This window comes from Heptranchias perlo, chromosome 23 (genome assembly GCF_035084215.1).
Source record: "Heptranchias perlo isolate sHepPer1 chromosome 23, sHepPer1.hap1, whole genome shotgun sequence".
Taxonomy (NCBI): Eukaryota; Metazoa; Chordata; class Chondrichthyes; order Hexanchiformes; family Hexanchidae; genus Heptranchias; species Heptranchias perlo.
The window spans coordinates 45,737,012-45,757,642 of NC_090347.1; the positions used below are offsets into that span (position 1 = coordinate 45,737,012).

General features: G+C 45.4%; 1 protein-coding gene across 1 annotated transcript in view; it reads left to right on the top strand.

The window, feature by feature from the left end:
- Nucleotides 1-20,631, top strand: part of acsf2 (acyl-CoA synthetase family member 2) — a 240,488-nt gene that overhangs the window by 39,216 nt on the left and 180,641 nt on the right. The window contains exon 2 of the mRNA XM_068004423.1: nt 13,345-13,540. Coding sequence (XP_067860524.1) covers nt 13,345-13,540 — 196 coding nt within the window. The remainder of the gene's footprint in view (nt 1-13,344; nt 13,541-20,631) is intronic.

Genomic DNA, 20,631 nt, shown 5'->3' on the forward strand with positions numbered 1-20,631 from the left:
CCAAGGCGGCCTTCGAGACACACGACAACGCAAAATCGTCGAGCAGAAATTGATAGCCAAGTTCCGCACCCATGAGGACGGCCTCAACCGGGATCTTGGGTTCATGTCACGTTACATGTAACCCCACCTGACGTAGAGTCATCCAGACTCAAGTCGTAGTTGGCTTTTTCTCCATACACAGAGGCGGCCGGACCTGCTGCGATTTCCAGCAAAAAAAAGTTATCTGTTTTTAATACAACTGGTCACTCTCTGTCTTTGTCTTTCTGGTCTCTCTCTCTCTGTCTTTCTGATTTGGCCCCTTGTGACCCCACCTCAGTATTCTTGGATGTAATGTTTCCCTGACTAACCTGTCTGAACACCATTCACTCCTTTGATTGCTGCTGAGGTGTGATAAAGGGCAGTTAGAAAGATTATCTGTAATCACCAGGCACTGTTCTCTGACTATATATGCTGTGCCTTTATGCATCTCTTCACTTCACCTGACGAAGGAGCAAAGCTCCGAAAGCTTGTGATTTCAAATAAAGCTGTTGGACTATAACCTGGTGTTGTGCGATTCCTTACTTTTATTGATACCAGCTTTTAATTTCCAGATTTTTTTTAAAACTTGAATTCAAATTCTCAAACTGGCAAATAGGATTTGAACTCACGTTCTCTGGGTTACATAACCGCTCCACTAACATACCCATCGGCTTCTACATCTTAAATTACAACAAGGAAACAGGCCATTCGGCCCAACCAGTCTGTGTCAGCGTTTACCCTCTCCGTGAGAAAATAATTCTTATTTACCTGCCCTGTCCTCATATCCCTTCAACTCCTTTTGCCTCATCTGCCTTTCCAATCTAATCAGCAATGTTGATCCAGTTTCTGCCTCAACCTTGGGTGAGGTTCATTCAATGCAAAGGCTTTCTGTATTTTCCACTCTCTAGAACATTCTGTCAAATAATTACATCCGGTAACAGGAGGAGACCCTGAAATGTAATTGCTGCAGTATGTTTACAGCCATTAGGGACCCTCCAGTGTTCAACTAGCAATAAACAAATACCATACACTTCAGGTCTGGTCAACACTGCCAAATACACATAAAGACCTCAGGCTGTGAATGGACAATCCCAGACTGCGCAGTGACAGATGAGTTCTAACTGGATTCTCTCCCCATTCCCTCTAACCTCTGAGAAGGCAATGCTTCCGCAGTCATGAACTAAAATGAGCAATTGAGCAGACAGTTCATGAAAATTAGCTTTGTTCCAACAGGTATGAAAGACATGAACTGACTTCAAATTCCTCACAAGGCTGCTGAATCTCCCCTGCTGATGCCTAAACTGGCCCCACAACATTTTCCTTAAAACCACAGCAGTCAGGTTCAGCGCATGGTGTAGCATTACCAACAGTGGTTGGGTGTATTTATTCTTATTGTTCATTCGTGGAATGCGGACGTCGCTGGCAAGGCCAGCATTTATTGCCCATCTCTAATTGCCCTTGAGAAATGTAAGGAATCTTACAACACCAGGTTATAGTGCAACAGTTTTATTTGAAAATCACAAGCTTTCGGAGCTTTTCTCCTTTGTCAGGTGTGTGAAGGTTTCCATAAAAGCACCGCATATATAGTCACAGAACAATGCCTGGTGGTTACAGATAATCTTTCCAACTGCCCGTTATCACACCTCTGCATGGATGGTGTTCAGACAGGGGAACATTACACCCAAGACCACTGAATACGCAAGCGGTCAGATTACAAAGACAGAGAGAGAGAGAGAGAGAGGGAGACAAAGAATGGCCAGTTGTATTAAAAACAGATAACTTTTCTTTTCCCCCTGGTGGGGTTACATGTAGCGTGACATGAACCCAAGATCCCGGTTGAGGCCGTCCTCATGGGTGCGGAACTTGGCTATCAATTTCTGCTCGACGATTTTGCGTTGTCGTGTGTCTCGAAGGCCGCCTTGGAGAACGCTTACTCGAAGATCGGAGGCTGAATGTCCTTGACTGCTGAAGTGTTCCCCGACTGGGAGGGAACCCTCCTGTCTGGCGATTGTTGCGCGGTGTCCGTTCATCCGTTGTCGCAGTGTCTGCATGGTCTCACCGATGTACCATGCTCCGGGGCATCCTTTCCTGCAACGTATGAGGTAGACAACGTTGGCCGAGTCACAGCACCACCCACCAGGTACATGGTTCATACTCCTGTGACTCGCCCATGAGGACGGCCTCAACCGGGATCTTGGGTTCATGTCGCGCTACATGTAACCCCACCTGACGTAGAGTCATCCAGACTCAAGTCATAGTTGGCTTGTTCTCCATACACAGAGGCGGCCGGACCTGCTGCAATTTCCAGCAAAAAAAAGTTATCTGTTTTTAATACAACTGGTCACTCTCTCTCTCTCTCTGTCTTTCTGGTCTCTCTCTCTCTCTCTCTGTCTTTCTGATTTGGCCCCTTGTGACCCCACCTCAGTATTCTTGGATGTAATGTTTCCCTGACTAACCTGTCTGAACACCATTCACTCCTTTGATTGCTGCTGAGGTGTGATAAAGGGCAGTTAGAAAGATTATCTGTAATCACCAGGCACTGTTCTCTGACTATATATGCTGTGCCTTTATGTAACTCTTCACTTCACCTGACGAAGGAGCAAAGCTCCGAAAGCTTGTGATTTCAAATAAAGCTGTTGGACTATAACCTGGTGTTGTGCGATTCCTTACATTTGTCCACCCCAGTCCATCACGGCATCTCCACATCATCAGTAAAAGTGACCATGATGCTATCAGATTGTCATAAAAACCCATGTGGTTCACTAATGTCCTTTAGGGAAGGAAACCTGCTGTTCAAACCCAGTCTGGGCCTATGTGTGACTCCAGTCCCACACCAACGTGGTTGACTGTGCTCTGAAGTGGCCTAGCAAGCCACTTGGTGGTCAAACTGCTACCAGCGTTTCAAGAAGAAGGCCCTCTACCACCTTCTCAGGGGATGAGCAATAAATGCTGACCTTGCGCACATCCCGAGAATGAATTTTTTAAAAAAGCACCTTCAGTGTATGTTCAGCTGAGCCTCCTCCCTTCCCCACCCCAGGGACCTGCCATTAAACCATTAAACATTATTTCAAAAGCTACTCCAATAAACAGATTGGAATCAGCATTCCAAGTGGCTTGTGTACCTCTGGGACTTTAACCGTTTGTAAGCTTAACCTGATCCTATAACACCAATTAAATCAAAATTTCCAAACTGTTTTGTTACTTCCCTTCTCAGTCATAGCTCGGTCATGAGGACCGTGTGTTCCCCATCCCTGGGCCGTGCCCCGTGTAATACTCCTATTTTAATGAGGGATGTTCTCTGTTCATTTTAAACAGGTTAAAGCCTCCGTTTCAGTGGCAGTTGGAGGAGGGTCACGATTGCGTTAAGTGTCAGTCCACTGCAATCTTCCTTTTGTCCAGCCTCGCGCTTTAAGATTTTAAAAACGGGGAATGCTTGAGATGTACAGCAGGCTGTCTGGAGGGACCCTTCGCCAGAAGGGTTTGTTTCGATGATACTAATTTGCCAATATTCCTCTTGAAACTACTAAAAAATAAAAATGACTTAAAGTAGTTAAATCTCCTCTGCTCAATCCAGGTATGGGCTCTGGGACAGAGACCTATAGGATCATGAACTAGATTTGTCTGGTGAATTGTAGAATGTGTTGTGTCCAGATAAACACTCGAGTTGGTGTGGTAGCAAAACTAGTTGCTTTTATTTCCAAACCCTCTAGAATATTCTGCCAAATAATAACAAAAGTAATACAAGAGTGACCATGGAGTGTAATTGCTACAATGTTCTTACACCCATGAGGGGGACATCTAGTGTTCAGTTAACAATATGCAAGTATTATACATATCAGAATACACCATTGGTTGGGGTTACTGTAGGTGTGGGTTATAGAGCACCGGTTAACATGGATGTAGCTAGTGTTAGATTCCCAATGAGAGGAACAGGGTTGATGATGTACGCAGGGTGGAAACTGAATTGGAGGGATTTGAAATGGGAGGGCACAGAACTGTCAGGTGATGACACGTTCAAGACCCTTGGAGTGGAAAGGGAAGTTAGAGATGGGCAAAAGGAAGATTGCTATGGACAGACACTTAACGCAATAGAGTTGGAGATGATAGAAGTAGCAAGGGTGAATTTTTTGAGGACAGGAATAATGACCACGGTTTTAAACTGGAAAAGATGATACCTAAGGAAAGGGAACCAATTGCTCTATTATTACCAATAATAGAGCATCAACAAGTAAGGTCAAAACAGGAAAAAATGGTAAAAAGTTAAAATTAAAGACTCTTTATCTGAATTCACGGAGCATTCATAACAAGATAGATTAATTAGTCGCACAATTAGAGATAAACGGGTTTGACCTAATAGCCATTACAGAGACATGGTTGCAAAGTGACCAAGAAAACTAAATATTCCAGGGTACATGACATTTAGAAAAGACAGGCAGAATGGAAAAGGAGGGGGGTGGGGGTAGTCCTAATAATAAAGGACGACATAAGGACAGTGGTGAGAAAGGATCTTGGCTCGGAAGATCAGGAAGTAGAATCTGTATGGGTGGAAATAAGAAATAACAAGGGGCAGAAAACACTGGTGGGAGTAGTTTATAGGCCCCCTAATAGTAGCAATACTGTTGGACAGAGTATTAATCATGAAAGAATAGGAGCTTGTAACAAGGGTAATGCAATAATCATGGGGGACTTTAGTCTTCATATAAACTGGGCAAATCAAATTGGGAAAGGTAGTCTGGAGGACGAGTTCATGGAATGTATTTGAGATGGTTTCCTAGAACAATACGTCATGGAACCAACCAGGGAACGGGTTATTTTAGATGTTGTATATGTAATGAGACAGTAAAGGATCCTCTGGGGAAGAGTGATCATAATATGATAGAATTTCAAATTGAGTTTGAGAGTGATGTACTAAAGTCCAAAATTAGAGACTTAAAATTAAATAAATCCAATTATATAGGTATGAGGGGCGAGATGGCTAAGGCAGATTGGGAAATTAAATTAAAGAGTATGACGGTTGAAAAGCAATGGCAAACATTTAAAGAAATATTTCAATATTCTCAACAAATATACGTTCCATTGAGAAATAAAAACTCCACAGGAAAAGTGATCCACCTGTGGCTAACTAAAGAAGTTAAGGAGAGTATTAGATTATAAGAAGAGGCCTATAATGTTGCCAAGAAGAGTAGTAAGCCTGAGGATTGGGAAAGTTTTATAAGCCAGCAAAGGACGACCAAAAAATTGATAAGAAGGGAGAAAATAGAATATGAAAGTAAACTAGCAAGAAATATAAAAACACATTGTAAGAACTTCTACAAGTATGTAAAAAGGAAGAAAGTAGCAAAAGTAAATATTGGTCCCCTAGAGGCAGAGACAGGAGAAATTATAATGGGGAATTAGGAAATGGCAGATGCATTAAACAAATATTTTGTATCTGTCTTCACAGTAGAAGTCACAAAAATGGGGAACCAAGGGGTAAATGAGAGTGAGGAACTTAAAACAATTAATATCAGAGAAAAAGTACTGGAGCAACTAATGGGACTAAAAGCCAATAAATCCCCTGGACCTGATGGTCTACATCCCAGGGTTCTAAAAGAGGTGGGTGCAGAGATAGTGGATGCATTGGTTGTGATGTAGGGAATTTTGGAAGATTCTAGAACGGTCCCAGCGGATTAGAAGGTAGCAAATGTAACCCCGCTATTCAAGACAGGAGGGAGAGAGAAAACAGGGAACTATAGACCAGTTAGCCTGACATCGGTTGTTGGGAAAATGCTGGAATTCATTATTAAGGAAGTGGTAACAGGGCACTTAGAAAATCATAATATGATTAGGCAGAGTCAACATGGTTTTATGAAAGGGAAATCGTGTTTGACAAATTTATTCAGAGTTTTTTCAGGATGTAACCAGCAGGGTAGATAAAGGGGAACCAGTTTTTAGAGTATATTTGGATTTTCAAAAGGCATTCGATAAGATGGGGACTAGACCAGGATGAACAGCAGGTTTGGGAGAGAGTGATTTGGGAAGGGCAATGCTGTCAAAGAGAGGGTCAGAGAAGATGGAGATTGAATTAGTGAGGGAGCTTGGGGGAGTTTTCTACAAGCAGATGCTGAAGTTAGTGGGATTGTGGGGGTACAGCAATGTGGGTGGTTAGGGAGATGAGGAAGTGGTCTGAGATAACTTTGTTGGTGATTGAGACCTTGTGGGTGGAGAGGCCATGAGATATGATGAAGTTGAGCATGTGGCTGTGAATATGGCCGGGTAGTTTATGTGAAGAGTGTGATTGAGAAGTCAAAGCAGAGTGGGATAGGTGTAGGTTGGAGTCACTAAGAATGAGGTGACACTCAACTTCAATGCCAAGCTTCAACGTTGTCTTTTCACAGAGGAAGTCTGCACGGCTAGTGAGGGCAGTACATGACGAGGATTTTGAATGAGGTGGGAGGGTTAGAGTAGGGAGGTGCTTGAAGAAGGAGAAAGTATCAATGGCCGATTTGAGTGCCGGATGAGAGAGTTGGGGGTCGCTACTCTGGGAGAGCCAGTGATCCGGTGCCAATATTGGGCATGATGGAGGATAGCGAGGGAAGCGCAAAGGAAGGCTGCGGGATCATTGAGGAGGGATTCAAGCTTGGGATGATGACAGGAGAGGAGGAAGCTGGGGAATAATGACAGCTGGGAAAAATAATTGAGGGAACCAAGTGCTGGAAAAGGGGAGGAGAAAGAGGGTATGACCAGATTAGTAATGGAGGAGAGGAAAAATGGCTGCAAAAGTCAGAACAGGAGATAGGGACGCAGGTCTTGAGCGGGTAGAAATGTTAATGCAAATGGACAGAGGGGAGCTTTTTATTGCATAGTGGAGATCTAGACCAGGCAAGGAGGGAACTTCAGAAGAAGAGGTGATCAGTCATCTAACAAAGGTTCTAACTTAGGGGGGGTAGGAGTCCCATGATCCAGGAGGAGTGAGTTTGATTCAAGTGGAGTGAGTTTGATTCAAGTACAGCAGGGAGTTGCCAATAGGAGTGACAGTCTGGAAACCAGCAGAGGAATTAAGCCTGGTTCAGGAAACAGAAGAGGAGCAGAGATTGATCGAGGAGCTGAATGAGGATTGAGTGGTGGTCCAGTAGGTGTACCAAGAGCCAATAAATTAGCTAGGAGCCAGCAGAGGTTGGTCCCAGAGGCCAGTGGGGAAGTGGGACTATGAACCACAAAGAGAATTGTGAGACTGGAATGCACTATCAGAGTAGGTGATTGAAGCAGAGACATTTAAGAATAGGTTAGGTAGGTGGTTGAAGGAAAGGGGGATAAAGGGATATGGGAACAGGAAAACATGGGCTGGTTGGGCGAAATGGCCTGTTTCCATATTGTAATTGCTGTATAATTAGCATTGGCTGCTTTGCCACTGGAAGTAGTTGAGGCAGAGATCATTGCATCTCTTAAGGGAAAAGTGAATAATATTTAAAGCAGAGGACGTTACAGGACCATGGAGAAAGCACAGGGCAGTGGGATTAGTTTTGGATTGATACAGGGCTATGGGGAAAGAGGGGGGCAGTGGGATTAGTTTTGGATTGATACAGGACTATGGGGAGAGAGTGGGGCAGTGGGATTAGTTTTGGATTGATACAGGGCTATGGGGAAAGAGGGGGGCAGTGGGATTAGTTTTGGATTGATACAGGACTATGGGGAGAGAGTGGGGCAGTGGGATTAGTTTTGGATTGATACAGGACTATGGGGAGAGAGTGGGGCAGTGGGATTAGTTTTGGATTGGTACAGGGCTATGGGGAGAGAGTGGGGAAGTGGGATTAGTTTTGGATTGATACAGGACTATGGGGAGAGAGTGGGGCAGTGGGATTAGTTTTGGATTGATACAGGACTATGGGGAGAGAGTGGGGCAGTGGGATTAGTTTTGGATTGATACAGGACTATGGCGAGAGAGGGGGCAGTGGGATTAGTTTTGGATTGATACAGGACTATGGCGAGAGACTGGGGCAGTGGGTCAGTTTTGTCCAGGGCAACTACATCTGCGGTAAGTGTCTGCAGCTCGAGGAACTTCGGCTCCGAGTTGAGGAGCTGGAGTCCGAGCTGCAGATATTGCGATGCATCAGGGAGGGAGAAAGTTACCTGGACACTTTGATCCAGGAGGCAGTCACGCCCCTTAGACTAAATACTGTAGAACTGGCACATGGTCAGGGACAGGAGGGTGTGACTGCGAATGAGGCAGGTACAGGGATTCAGGAGGTAGCCTCAACCTCTGCACTTGTCCAATAGATATGAGGTTCTTGCAGCCCATGTGGACGAGTGCAGGGACTGCAGGGAGGATGAGCAAACTGGCCACGGCACCATGGTTCAGGGGGCCATTCAAGTGGAGGGAGTAAAAAGGAATGTGGTTGTAGTAGGATTGACACTGTTCTCTGCAGCCAAGAGCGAGAGTCCCGAAGGCTGTGTTGCCTACCTGGTGCCAGGGTTAAGGACACCTCCTCAGGGCTGGAGAGAAACTTGGAGTGGGAGGAGGAGGATCCAGTTGTCGTGGTCCACATGGTACCAACGACATAGATAGGACTAAGAAAGAGGTTCTGCTGAGGGAGTTTGAGCAGCTAGGGACTAAATTAAAAAGCAGAACCACAAAGGTGATAATCTCCTGATTATTACCTGAGCCATGAGCAAATTGGCACAGGGTAAATCAGATCAGAGAGATGAATGCGTGGCTCAAAAATTGGTGTGGGAGAAGTGAGTTTCGATTCATGGGGCACTGGCACCAGTACTGGGGAAAGAGGGAGCTGTTCCGTTGGGACGGGCTTCACCTGAACCATGCTGGGACCATGGAACAGAGGCTGAGTCATTGAATAAATTCAAGGCTGAGTTAGACAAATTTTTGATCAGCAAGGGAGCCAAAGGATATGGGGAAAGGGTGGTAAAATGGAGTTGAGGTAAAAATCAGATCAGCCATGATCTCATTAAATGGCGGAGCAGGCTCGAGGGGCCGAATGGCCTACTCCTGCTCCTATCTCTTATGGTCTTATGATTAGTTTTGGATTGATACAGGACTATGGGGAGAGAGTGGGGCAGTGGGATTAGTTTGGGATTGATACAGGACTATGGGGAGAGAGTGGGGCAGTGGGATTAGTTTTGAATTGATACAGGGCTATGGGAGAGAGGGAGGCAGTGGGATTAGTTTTGGATTGATACAGGACTATAGGGAGAGAGCGGGACAGTGGGATTAGTTTTGGATTGATACAGGGGTATGGGGAGAGAGTGGAGCAGTGGGATTAGTTTTGGATTGATACAGGAGTATGGGGAGAGAGTGGGGCAGTGGGATTAGTTTTGAATTGATACAGGACTATGGGAGAGAGGGAGGCAGTGGGATTAGTTTTGGATTGATACAGGACTATAGGGAGAGAGCGGGACAGTGGGATTAGTTTTGGATTGATACAGGGGTATGGGGAGAGAGTGGAGCAGTGGGATTAGTTTTGAATTGATACAGGACTATAGGGAGAGAGTGGGGCAGTGGGATTAGTTAGGATTGATATATGACTATGGGGAGAGTGGGGAGCAAGTGGGATTGGTTTTGGATTGATACAGGATGTTGGGGAGAGAGCAGGGCTGTGGGATTATTTTGGGATTGATACAGGACTATGGGGAGAGAGTGGGGCAGTGGGATTAGTTTTGGATTGATACAGGAGTATGGGGAGAGAGTGGGGCAGTGGGATTAGTTTTGAATTGATACAGGACTATGGGAGAGAGGGAGGCAGTGGGATTAGTTTTGGATTGATACAGGACTATGGGAGAGAGGGAGGCAGTGGGATTAGTTTTGGATTGATACAGGACTATAGGGAGAGAGCGGGACAGTGGGATTAGTTTTGGATTGATACAGGGGTATGGGGAGAGAGTGGAGCAGTGGGATTAGTTTTGAATTGATACAGGACTATAGGGAGAGAGTGGGGCAGTGGGATTAGTTAGGATTGATATATGACTATGGGGAGAGTGGGGAGCAAGTGGGATTGGTTTTGGATTGATACAGGATGTTGGGGAGAGAGCAGGGCTGTGGGATTATTTTTCCTCATCTCAGTCCTAAATGGCCTACCCTTGATTCTGAGACTGTGACCCCTGGTTCTAGACTCCCCAGCCAAGGGAAACATCCTCCCTGCATCTACCCTTTCGAGCCCTGTAAGAATTTTGTATGTTTCAATGGGATCACCTCTCATTCCTCTAAACTCTAGAGAATACAGGCCGAGTCACTCAATGCACAGGCCTAGTCTACTCACTGTACAGGCCGAGTCTACTCAATGCACAGGCCGAGTCTACTCAATGTACAGGCCGAGTCTACTCAATGTACAGGCCGAGTCTACTCAATGCACAGGCCGAGTCTACTCAATGTACAGGCCGAGTCTACTCAATGTACAGGCCGAGTCTACTCAATGCACAGGCCTAGTCTACTCAATGCACAGGCCTAATCTACTCAATGTACAGGCCTAGTCTACTTAATGTACAGGCCGAGTCTACTCAATGCACAGGCCGAGTCTACTCAATGCACAGGCCTAGTCTACTCAATGTACAGGCCGAGTCTACTCAATGCACAGGCCTAATCTACTCAATGCACAGGCCTAGTCTACTCAATGTACAGGCCGAGTCTACTCAATGCACAGGCCTAGTCTACTCCATGTACAGGCCTAGTCTACTCAATGCACAGGCCTAGTCTACTCAATGTACAGGCCTAGTCTACTCAATGTACAGGCCTAGTCTACTCAATGCACAGGCCTAGTCTACTCAATGTACAGGCCGAGTCTACTCAATGCACAGGCCTAGTCTACTCAATGTACAGGCTGAGTCTACTCAATGCACAGGCCTAATCTACTCAATGCACAGGCCTAGTCTACTCAATGTACAGGCCTAGTCTACTCCATGTACAGGCCTAGTCTACTCCATGTACAGGCCTAGTCTACTCAATGTACAGGCCTAGTCTACTCAATGTACAGGCCTAGTCTACTCAATGTACAGGCCTAGTCTACTCCATGTACAGGCCTAGTCTACTCCATGTACAGGCCTAGTCTACTCAATGCACAGGCCTAGTTTACTCCATGCACAGGCCTAGTCTACTCCATGTACAGGCCTAGTCTACTCCATGTACAGGCCTAGTCTACTCACTGCACAGGCCTAGTCTAGTCAATTAGAGTAGACCTTAGTTTTGCTGGATCAGCTCCCAGGGTGTTTGAAGTTTCAGGCCCCATTGAGCTGTTCTACAATGTACAAGGATAGTCCCCATAAGCGAGGGAGACCTGATGTTGCCAATATCTGTGCAAATGAGACAACTGGGAGGGAAAATTGGTTAAGGGTCCGTTCTGGGCAATGTTAGCAAACACCCCACGCCCGACGGACTCTGGGCAGGCAAGACGCAGGTTTTATCCCTAGGGAGCACTTACCTGCGACCAGCGTTCCATTCCAGGCCTTGCACCTGGAATCAATGCAATTCACACTTTCCACCACCATTGAATAAAGGTTGCACACTATTAAATCCCACATCCTCCAATCTGCACACCAGACCTCACCAATCTGCCGATCTGAGTTGGTACCCGGCCTGCGAGAGTGCATGCACCAAGGTTCTCTGCTGATGCACTAGAGACCTTGGTACAAGAGGTGGACAGAAGGAGGGATATCCTGTATCCACAGTGGTCGGGGGGGGCAGGGCGGTGGGCGGAAGTAAAAGGCCCTCCAGACATATATCCAAAAGGCAGTGAGAGGCAGCGGGGGACGAAGTCAATGCCAGGCGCACAGCATCATGAACATGGATACAGTGCAGGAAGAAGTTCAGTGCTTTGACATGAGTGGTCAAGGTGAGTGAGGTCAACTATCAAGTGGTGTCTCCGACCAACTGCACCATGCACTACACCCCCATCACCCACATACCAACAAACTCTTTCCATCAGTACTCAACTCTTCCAATCAGAAGCTTCCTCTCACCCTTACACATTACCACTGTTTCAAGCCGCCCACCCCCAACTCAAAGGCCACACACACTGACAGCTATTCAACCATGACAGGCACATCACCCAGGCACATGTCCCGCTTTCTTGCAGGAGAAGGTGGCGCATATCAAAAGGCAGCAAGTGGCCGTGGCATTTAGCCCCTCGAGCCTGTTCCGCCATTCAATGAGATCATGGTGGACCTGTGACCTAACTCCATATACCCGCCTTAGCCCCATATCCCTTAACACCCTTGGTTCACAGAAATCTATCAATCTCAGATTTAACATTCACAAGTGAGCTAGCATCAACTGCCGTTTGCAGACTAGCGTTCCAAACGTCTCCCACCCTTTGCGTGTGGAAGCATTTCCTAACTTCACTCCTGCACGTCCTGACTCTATATGTCAGGCTATGTCCCTGCGTCCCAGTATTGAAGTCTAGGAGACCTCCAAAAACAGTTACAAATGTCTCGGCTGCCTGAGGCAATAATCCAGCCACTAGCCTGTAAATCCTGCATGGTCCCTTTAAATAGTGGGGGGTCCTGCAGGCACTTAAGACACGTTCAGATGGTCGGGGTTAAGACTGTGCGTTGAGTTGAGCGTTAAGTCCCAAAATGGTGTCTATCACTTTAAATCAGCGTTACACGCTGATTGAAGCCATTTTCTCCCTACTTTACATGATTCCAGCGTTTCTTATCTGTGCCTGCGCTAACTCCTATACCAAGATGGCGTCTGGCGCACATCACGCAGGAAACGTGCGTGCGCATCCAAGACGCCATCTTGGATGTCAGAGAGGCCGTGTAGCGCCAAAACAACGGATGCTACACGGCCCAATTTAGCGCCCCTGATGTTTTCAAAAAAATATCGAAGACTAGTTTAGTGGTAAAATGTATGGAAACATTGCATATAGACTTTCTACCTACATTAAGCAGCAGATAGAACAGAAACCAGATACAGCAGAAGGAAGGAAAGCAGCATTTACTGTAAGAAAGAAAGAACTTACATTTATATAGCGTCTTTCACAACCTCAGGATGTCTCAAAGTGCTTTACAGCCCAGTTAAATACTTTTGAAGTGTAGTCACTGCTGTAACATGGCAAAACACGGGCAGCTAATCTGTGCACAGCAAGGTCCCACAAGCAGCAATGAGATAATGACCAGATAATCTGTTTTTTTAATGATGTTAGTTGAGGGATAAATGTTGGGCAGGACATTGGGAGAACTCCCCTGCTCTTCATCAAGTAGTGCCATGATATCTTTTACATCCTTGACAGTCAACCTGAGAGGACAGACGGGGCCTCGGTTTAACATCTCATCTAAAAGATTACATTGTAAACGGATTGAGATCCCTGCACTAATATCTCCATTTCCCTTTTTTGTTAGCACGTGCCATTATTCAGATATCCCAATGAAGCCAACCCTCACCTCCAGCTACATCCATGGTGCCACGAACATACCGCTCATCTCTAAAACCATCGGTCAGTGTTTTGAAGAGACAGTCAATAAGTATCCTGATAAAGAAGCAATGGTGTTTCTGCGGGATGGAATCAGGAGAACGTTTGGACAGTTGAAGCAGGAGGTGAGAGCACTGCTTATCATTAATGGTCTTTCCCATTCTCTCCCCTCCCATTTAGGTCCTTTTAAGGTTTGAACCTCCTCCCTGACTACATCTTGCAGTTGCAGCACTGTGCAACCTTTTTTGAACTGTTTTATGTGTGCTGCTATGCCCCTTTCAGTTGGGTCCTAATGAATCGTTGACCTGTGCCTGTGAAATCTTGTACATTGTCAGCTGTCTGTGTTTTCGGGGTCAATCTGTGCTTGTTGCTGGAAAGTTGGAGATCTGAAGGTAAGTAATCCCCCCCTTCAGTACACAACCATGTTCAACAGCAGCAACAGAACTTGGGTAGAAGCCATGGGTAGCAACACTGCAGGGGGAGAATCCAAGATTGGTACAGGAGTCAGGGGAGAAGATTTGATTAACACTAAATTAATTAATTAAATAAATAAAATAATGGGAGAACGGGAGATGTGTTGCTGCTGCAATATGTGGGAGCTTGTGGACATTTTTGTCCAAGGCAACTCCATCTGCAGTAAGTGTCTGCGGCTCGAGGAACCTCAGCTCCGAGTTGAGGAGCTGGAGTCTGAGTTGCGGACATTGCGAGACATCAGGGAGGGAGAAAGCTACCCAGACCTTTAGCTCCAGGAGGCAGCTGCACCCCTTAGAATAAATACTTTAGAATTGGTCAGGGACAGGAGGGTGTGACTGCGAGTGAGGCAGGTACAGGGATCCAGGAGGCAGTATTGCAGGAGCCTCAGTCCTTGCGCTTGTCCAATAGATACAAGGTTCTTGCAACCCTTGTGGACAAGTGCGGGGACTGCGGGGAGGACAAGCAAACGGACCACGGCACCGTGGTACAGGAAGCCGTTCAAGTGGGGGGAGTAAATAGGAAGGTGGTTGTATTAGGCGACAGTATAGTTCGGGGGATTGACACTGTTCTCTGCAGCCAGGAGCATGAGTCCCGGAGTCTATATTGCCTACCCGGTGCCAGGGTTAAGGACATCTCCTCCGGGCTGGAGAAGAACTTGGAGTGGGAGTGGGAGGATCCAGTTGTCGTGGTTCATGTAGGTACCAACGACATAGGTAGGACTAAGAGAAAGGTTCTGCTGAGAGAGTTTGAGCAGCTAGGGACTAAATTAAAAAGCAGAACCAACAAGGTGATAATCTCCTGATTATTACCTGAGTCACAAGCAAATTGGCACAGGGTAAATCAGACCAGAGAGATGAATGTGTGGCTCAAAGATTGGTTTGGGGGAAGTGGGGCACCGGCACCAGTACTGGGGAAAGAGGGAGCTGTTCCATTGGGACGGACTGCACCTGAACCATGCTGGGACCAGAGTTCCAGCAAATCGAATAACTAAGGAAGTAGATAGGGCTATAAACTAAATAAGACGGGGGAGGGTCCCGGTGGAGAGAAATCTAGAATGCTAAAGAGAAAAGACAAGGAAGCAGTGCAGGAAAGTGATTGGGGTAAGGATAACCAGATTGTGTCAGGAAGGGACAGAGCGTACAAACAAAAGAGTGCACTAACAAATAGGGTCCAGGTAAGAAAAAATGGTAATAAGACAAATAGGGCCATAGTACAAAAAAATGTTAAGATGTCTAAAAATGTTAAAAAGACAAATCTAAAGGCACTGTATCTGAATGCACGAAACATTCGTAATAAGGTAGACAAATTAACAGCGCAAATAGATGTAAATGGATATGATATAATTGCAATTACAGAGACATGGCTGCAGGGTGACCAAGGCTGGGAGCTGAATATCCAAGGGTATTCGATATTTAGGAAGGACAGGAAAAAAGGAAAAGGAGGTGGGGTGGCGTTGTTAGTAAAGGATGAAATCAGAGCAATAGTGAGAAAGGATATTGGCTCAGAAAATCAAGATGTAGAATCAGTCTGGGTGGAGTTAAGAAGCACCAAGGGGCAGAAAACACTGGTGGGAGTTGTCTATAGGCCTCCAAACAGTAGTGGTAATGTAGGGGATGGGGTCAAACAGGAAATTAGAGATGCATGTAACAAGGGTACTACAGTAATCATGGGTGACTTTAATCTACATATAGACTGGCCAAACCAAATTAGCAATAAAACTGTGGAGGACGAATTCCTGGAGTGTGTACGAGATGGTTTTTTAGACCAGTACATTGAGGAGCCAACCAGGGAACAGGCTATCCTAGATTGGGTATTGTGCAATGAGAAGGGGTTAATTAATAATCTTGTTGTGCGGGATCCTTTCGGGAAGAGTGATCATAACATGATGGAATTCTTCATTAAGATGGAATGTGAAGTAGTCCAATCCGAAACTAGGGTTCTAAATCTAAACAAAGGAAACTACGAAGGTATGAGGAGTGAGTTGGCTATGATAAATTGGGAAGCTTCATTAAAAGGCATGACGGTGGATAGGCAATGGCTAACATTTAAGGAATGAATGCAAAGTCAACATGGATTTATGAAAGGGAAATCATGTTTGACAAACCTACTGGAGTTTTTTGAGGATGTAACTGGTAGAGTAGATAAGGGAGAACCAGTGGATGTGGTTTATTTGGATTTTCAGAAGGCCTTTGATAAAGTCCCACATAAGAGGTTACTGTGCAAAATTAAAGCACATGGGATTGGGAGGAAATATACTGGCATGGATTGAAAATTGATTAACAGACAGGAAACAGAGAGTAGGAATAAATGGGTCTTTTTCGGGGTGGCAGGCAGTGACTAGTGGGGTACCGCAGGGATCAGTGCTTGGGCCCCAGCTATTCACAATACATATCAATGATTTGGATGATGGAACCAAATGTAATATTTCCAAGTTTGCTGACGACACAAAACTAGTTGGGATTGTGAGTTGTGAAGAGGTTGCAAAGAGGCTTCAAGGCGATTTAGACAAGTTGAGTGAGTGGGCAAATACATGGCAGATGCAGTATAATGTGGATAAATGTGAAGTTATCCACTTCGGAAGGAAAAACAGAAAATATTATTTAAATGGTGATAGATTGGGAAATGTTGATGTACAAGGGACCTGGGTGTCCTTGTACACCAGTCACTGAAAGCAAACATGCAGGTGCAGCAAGCAGTTAGGAAGGCAAATGGTATGTTGGCCTTCATTGCAATAGGATTTGAGTACAGGAGCAAGGATGTCTTACTGCAGTTATACAGGGCCTGGGTGAGACCACACCTGGAGTATTGTGTGCAGTTTTGGTCTCCTTACCTAAGAAAGGATATATTTGCCATAGAGGGAGTGCAGCGAAGGTTCACCAGACTGATCCCTGGGATGGCAGGACTGTCTTTTGAGGAGAGATTGGGTCGACTCGGCCTGTATTCACTTGAGTTTAGAAGAACGAGAGGGGATCTCACTGAAGCATATAAAATTCTGACAGGGCTAGACAGACTGGATGCAGGGAGGATGTTTCCCCTGGCTGAGGGGTCCAGACCGAGGGGTCACAATCTCAGGATACGGGGTAGGACATTTAGGACTGAGATGAGGAGAAATTTCTTCACTCAGAGGGTGGTGAACCTGTGGAATTCTCTACCACAGAAGGCTGTGGAGGCCAAGTCACTGAATATATTTAAGAAGGAGCTAGATAGATTTCTAGACACAAAAGGCATCAAGGGGCTTGGGGAGAGAGCGGGAATATAGTATTGAGATAGAGGATCAGCCACGGTCATATTGAATGGCGGAGTAGGTTTGAAGGGCTGAATGGCCTACTCCTGCTCCTATTTTCTATGTTTCTATGAAAGAAGGTGGTGCTGGGAATGATGCTAAGGTGAGGAACCCTTGGTGATATTTCTGTTTATCTATCTACTAACGTTTGTCTTTTTTAAAAAAAGACGTCCAGGATTGACCAAAAAATAGTTGAAATGATATTGAAGCTTGATAGGAGGCTTGTCAAAGGACTTGGTGGGAGTTGGGGAATTACATGGTTTGATTGTGTTGAAGGGTAGAAGAACAATGGGAAGTGGGGTGTGTTTGGGTCTTGCAGCAGTTGTGAGGTGGTTCTGGCAGTGATATGATGGTGTGTACTGGAAGGGTGGCCTTGGCGTGTGGAAGTATTGAAGAAGAGGATTGGCGGGTGTAGGAGAACTGGGAAGGGGTGGGAACAGGGGAAGGGACAATTGCAGTGTGTCATTGAGAAAAATACTACCACTACCACATTGGTAGAACTGGCTATCATCGTTTAAAGCACTCTCTGTACCTTTACTACCCTTCTAAAAGTGCAGTGAGCACTTATAGCTGGTTCTTGATCAAGGCCGGGAATGCAGCTCATGGGATTTCCTTGGTGCCAATAGAAAAGGTACAGGAGGATGGGAGCTGAATGGGTGAATGGATGGGAGGACGTGCAGTGAGGAGGGGGACAAACCATCTCAGGGGTAGTAATGTAGAATGTTGGGTGATAGGCCTCAAGTGTTGCCTTGGAGACTGAGCTGAGGGACTCAATGGAAGGGAAGTATAATAAATGGGTAAATTTACGTGTGACAAACCGTTACGAGAAATGTTACAAAAAGTGTGACATATACAGGTAGTGTGCATGGACACGATTTTTATACATTAGAGATGGTTAATTTTAGTTTTTGAATTTCTGTGCTTCATATTTCTTTGATTGAAAATAAATATATTTATTTTATAGATTTACTAATTTTGTTTATAGATTTCTGCTCTGTGTAAATTTAGTAAGCAGATTACTATGAGTAGGGTCACTGTTATTTCCTTGGGTACGTGCCTGTGTGAGGACAGAATAGGTACAGCTTCTGGATCCGGGCTTATGGGAACTGACCATTGACCGTCCTGAGAGGAAACCTTTTTTAGAAACCCAAATATATAACCCCCTTAAAGGCAGTAATAATCTTCCCTTCAAATGACCAGAACTACAGAAAGCACCCCAAATTGACAAAGAAGAAAGGCTAACTGTACGTAAAGTAGATAAGTCACCCGATCAGGATGGGATGCATCCTAGGTTGCTGATGGAACTAAGGGTGGAAATTGCGGAGGTGCTGGCCATGATCTTCCAAACATCCTTAGATACGGGGGTGGTGTCAGAGGACTGGAGAATTGCAAATGTTACACCCTTGTTCAAAAAAGGGGGTAAGGATAAACCCAGCAACTACAGGCCAGTCAGTTTAACCTCAGTGGTGGGGAAACTTTTAGAAACGATAATCCGGGACAGAATTAGCAGTCACTTGGACAAGTGTGGATTGATTAGGGAAAGCCAGCACGGATTTGTTAAAGGCAAATCGTGTTTAACTAACCTGATAGAGCTTTTGATGAGATAACAGAGAAGGTAGATGAGGGCAATGTGGTTGATGTGGTGTATATGGATTTTCAAAAGGCATTTGATAAAGTGCCGCATGGTAGGCTTATCATCAAGATGGAATAAAGGGGGCAGTAGCAACATGGATACAGAATTGGTTAAGTGACAGGAAGCAGAGAGTAGTGGTGAACGGTTGTTTTTCGGATTGGAGGGAGGTGTACAGTGGTGTTCCCCAGGGGTCGGTGCTGGGACCACTGCTTTTTTTGATATATATTAATGACTTGGACTTGGGTGTACAGGGCACAATTTCAAAATTTGCAGATGACACAAAACTTGGAAGGGTAGTAAACAGTGAGGAGGATAGTGATAGACTTCAAGAGGATATAGACAGGCTGGTGGCATGGGCGGACACATGGTAGATGAAATTTAACGCAGAAAAATGCGAAGTGATACATTTCAGTAGGAAGAACGAGGAGAGGCAATATAAACTAGAGGGCACAACTCTAAAAAGGGTACAGGAAGAGAGAGATCTGGGGTATATGTGCACAAATCATTGAAATTGGCAGGGCATGTTGAGAAAGCGGTTATAAAAGCATACGGGATCCTGGGCTTTATAAATAGAGGCATAGAATACAAAAGCAAGGAAGTCATGATGAACCTTTATAAAACACCGGTTTGGCCACAGCTGGTGTATTGTTTTCAGTTCTGGGCACCGCACTTGAGGAAAGATGTGAAAGCCTTAGAGAGGGTGTAGAAGAGATTTACTACAATGATTCCAGAGATGAGGGACTCCAGTTATGTGGATAGACTGGAGAAGCTGGGGTTGTTCTCCTTGGAACAGAGATGGTTGTGAGGAGATTTGATAGAGGTATTCAAAATCATGAAGGGTCTAGACAGAGTAGATGGAGAGAAACTCTTCCCATTGGCGCAAGGGTCAAGAACCAGAGGACATAGATTTAAGGTGATTGGCAAAAGAACCAAAGATGACATGAGGAAAAACCTTTTTACACAGCGAGTGGTTGGGATCTGGAATGCACTGCCCGAGGGGGTGGTGGAAACAGATTCAATCGTGGCCTTCAAAAAGGAACTGGATAAGTACTTGAAAGGAAAAAATTCAAAGGGCTACAGGGATAGGGAGTGGGACCAGCTGGATTGCTCTTGCATTGAGCTGACGGGGAATTGATGGGCCGAATGGCCTCCTTCCGTGCTGTAACCTTGCTATGATTCTATGAAAGCAACAATATAGGAACATAGGAACAGGAGGAGGCCATTCAGCCCCTCGAACCTGTACCGTCATTCAATTCGATCATGGCTGATCTGTATCTTCACTCCATTTACCTGCCTTGGTTCCATAACCCTTAATACCCTTGCCTAACAAAAATCTATCAATCTCAGATTTGAAATTTTCAGTTGACCCTCAGCCTCAACCGATTTTTGGGGGAGAGAGTTCCAGATTTCCACTCCCCTTTGTGTGAACAAGTGCTTCCTGACATCACCCCTGAATGGCCTTGCTCTAATTTTAAGGTTATGCCCCCTTGTCCTGCTCCCCCATCAGAGGAAATAGTTTCTCTCTATCTCACCCTATCAAATCCTTTAATGATCTTAAACATCTCAATTAGATCACCCCTTAATCTTCTCTACTCAAGGGAATTCAAGCCTAGTCTATGCAATCTGTCCTCATAATTTAACCCTTTTATCATTCCGGTGAATCTGTGCTGCACCCTCTCCAAGGCCAATATATCCTTCCTGAGGTGTGGTGCCCGGAATATAATAATAATCCAGGATTCAAGTGAGTGCCACAGACCAGCGAGGATAATACATTTGGCTGCAGGTTAGGTTTAAATCAGCAGGGATGGATGGATTGACCTACTGCT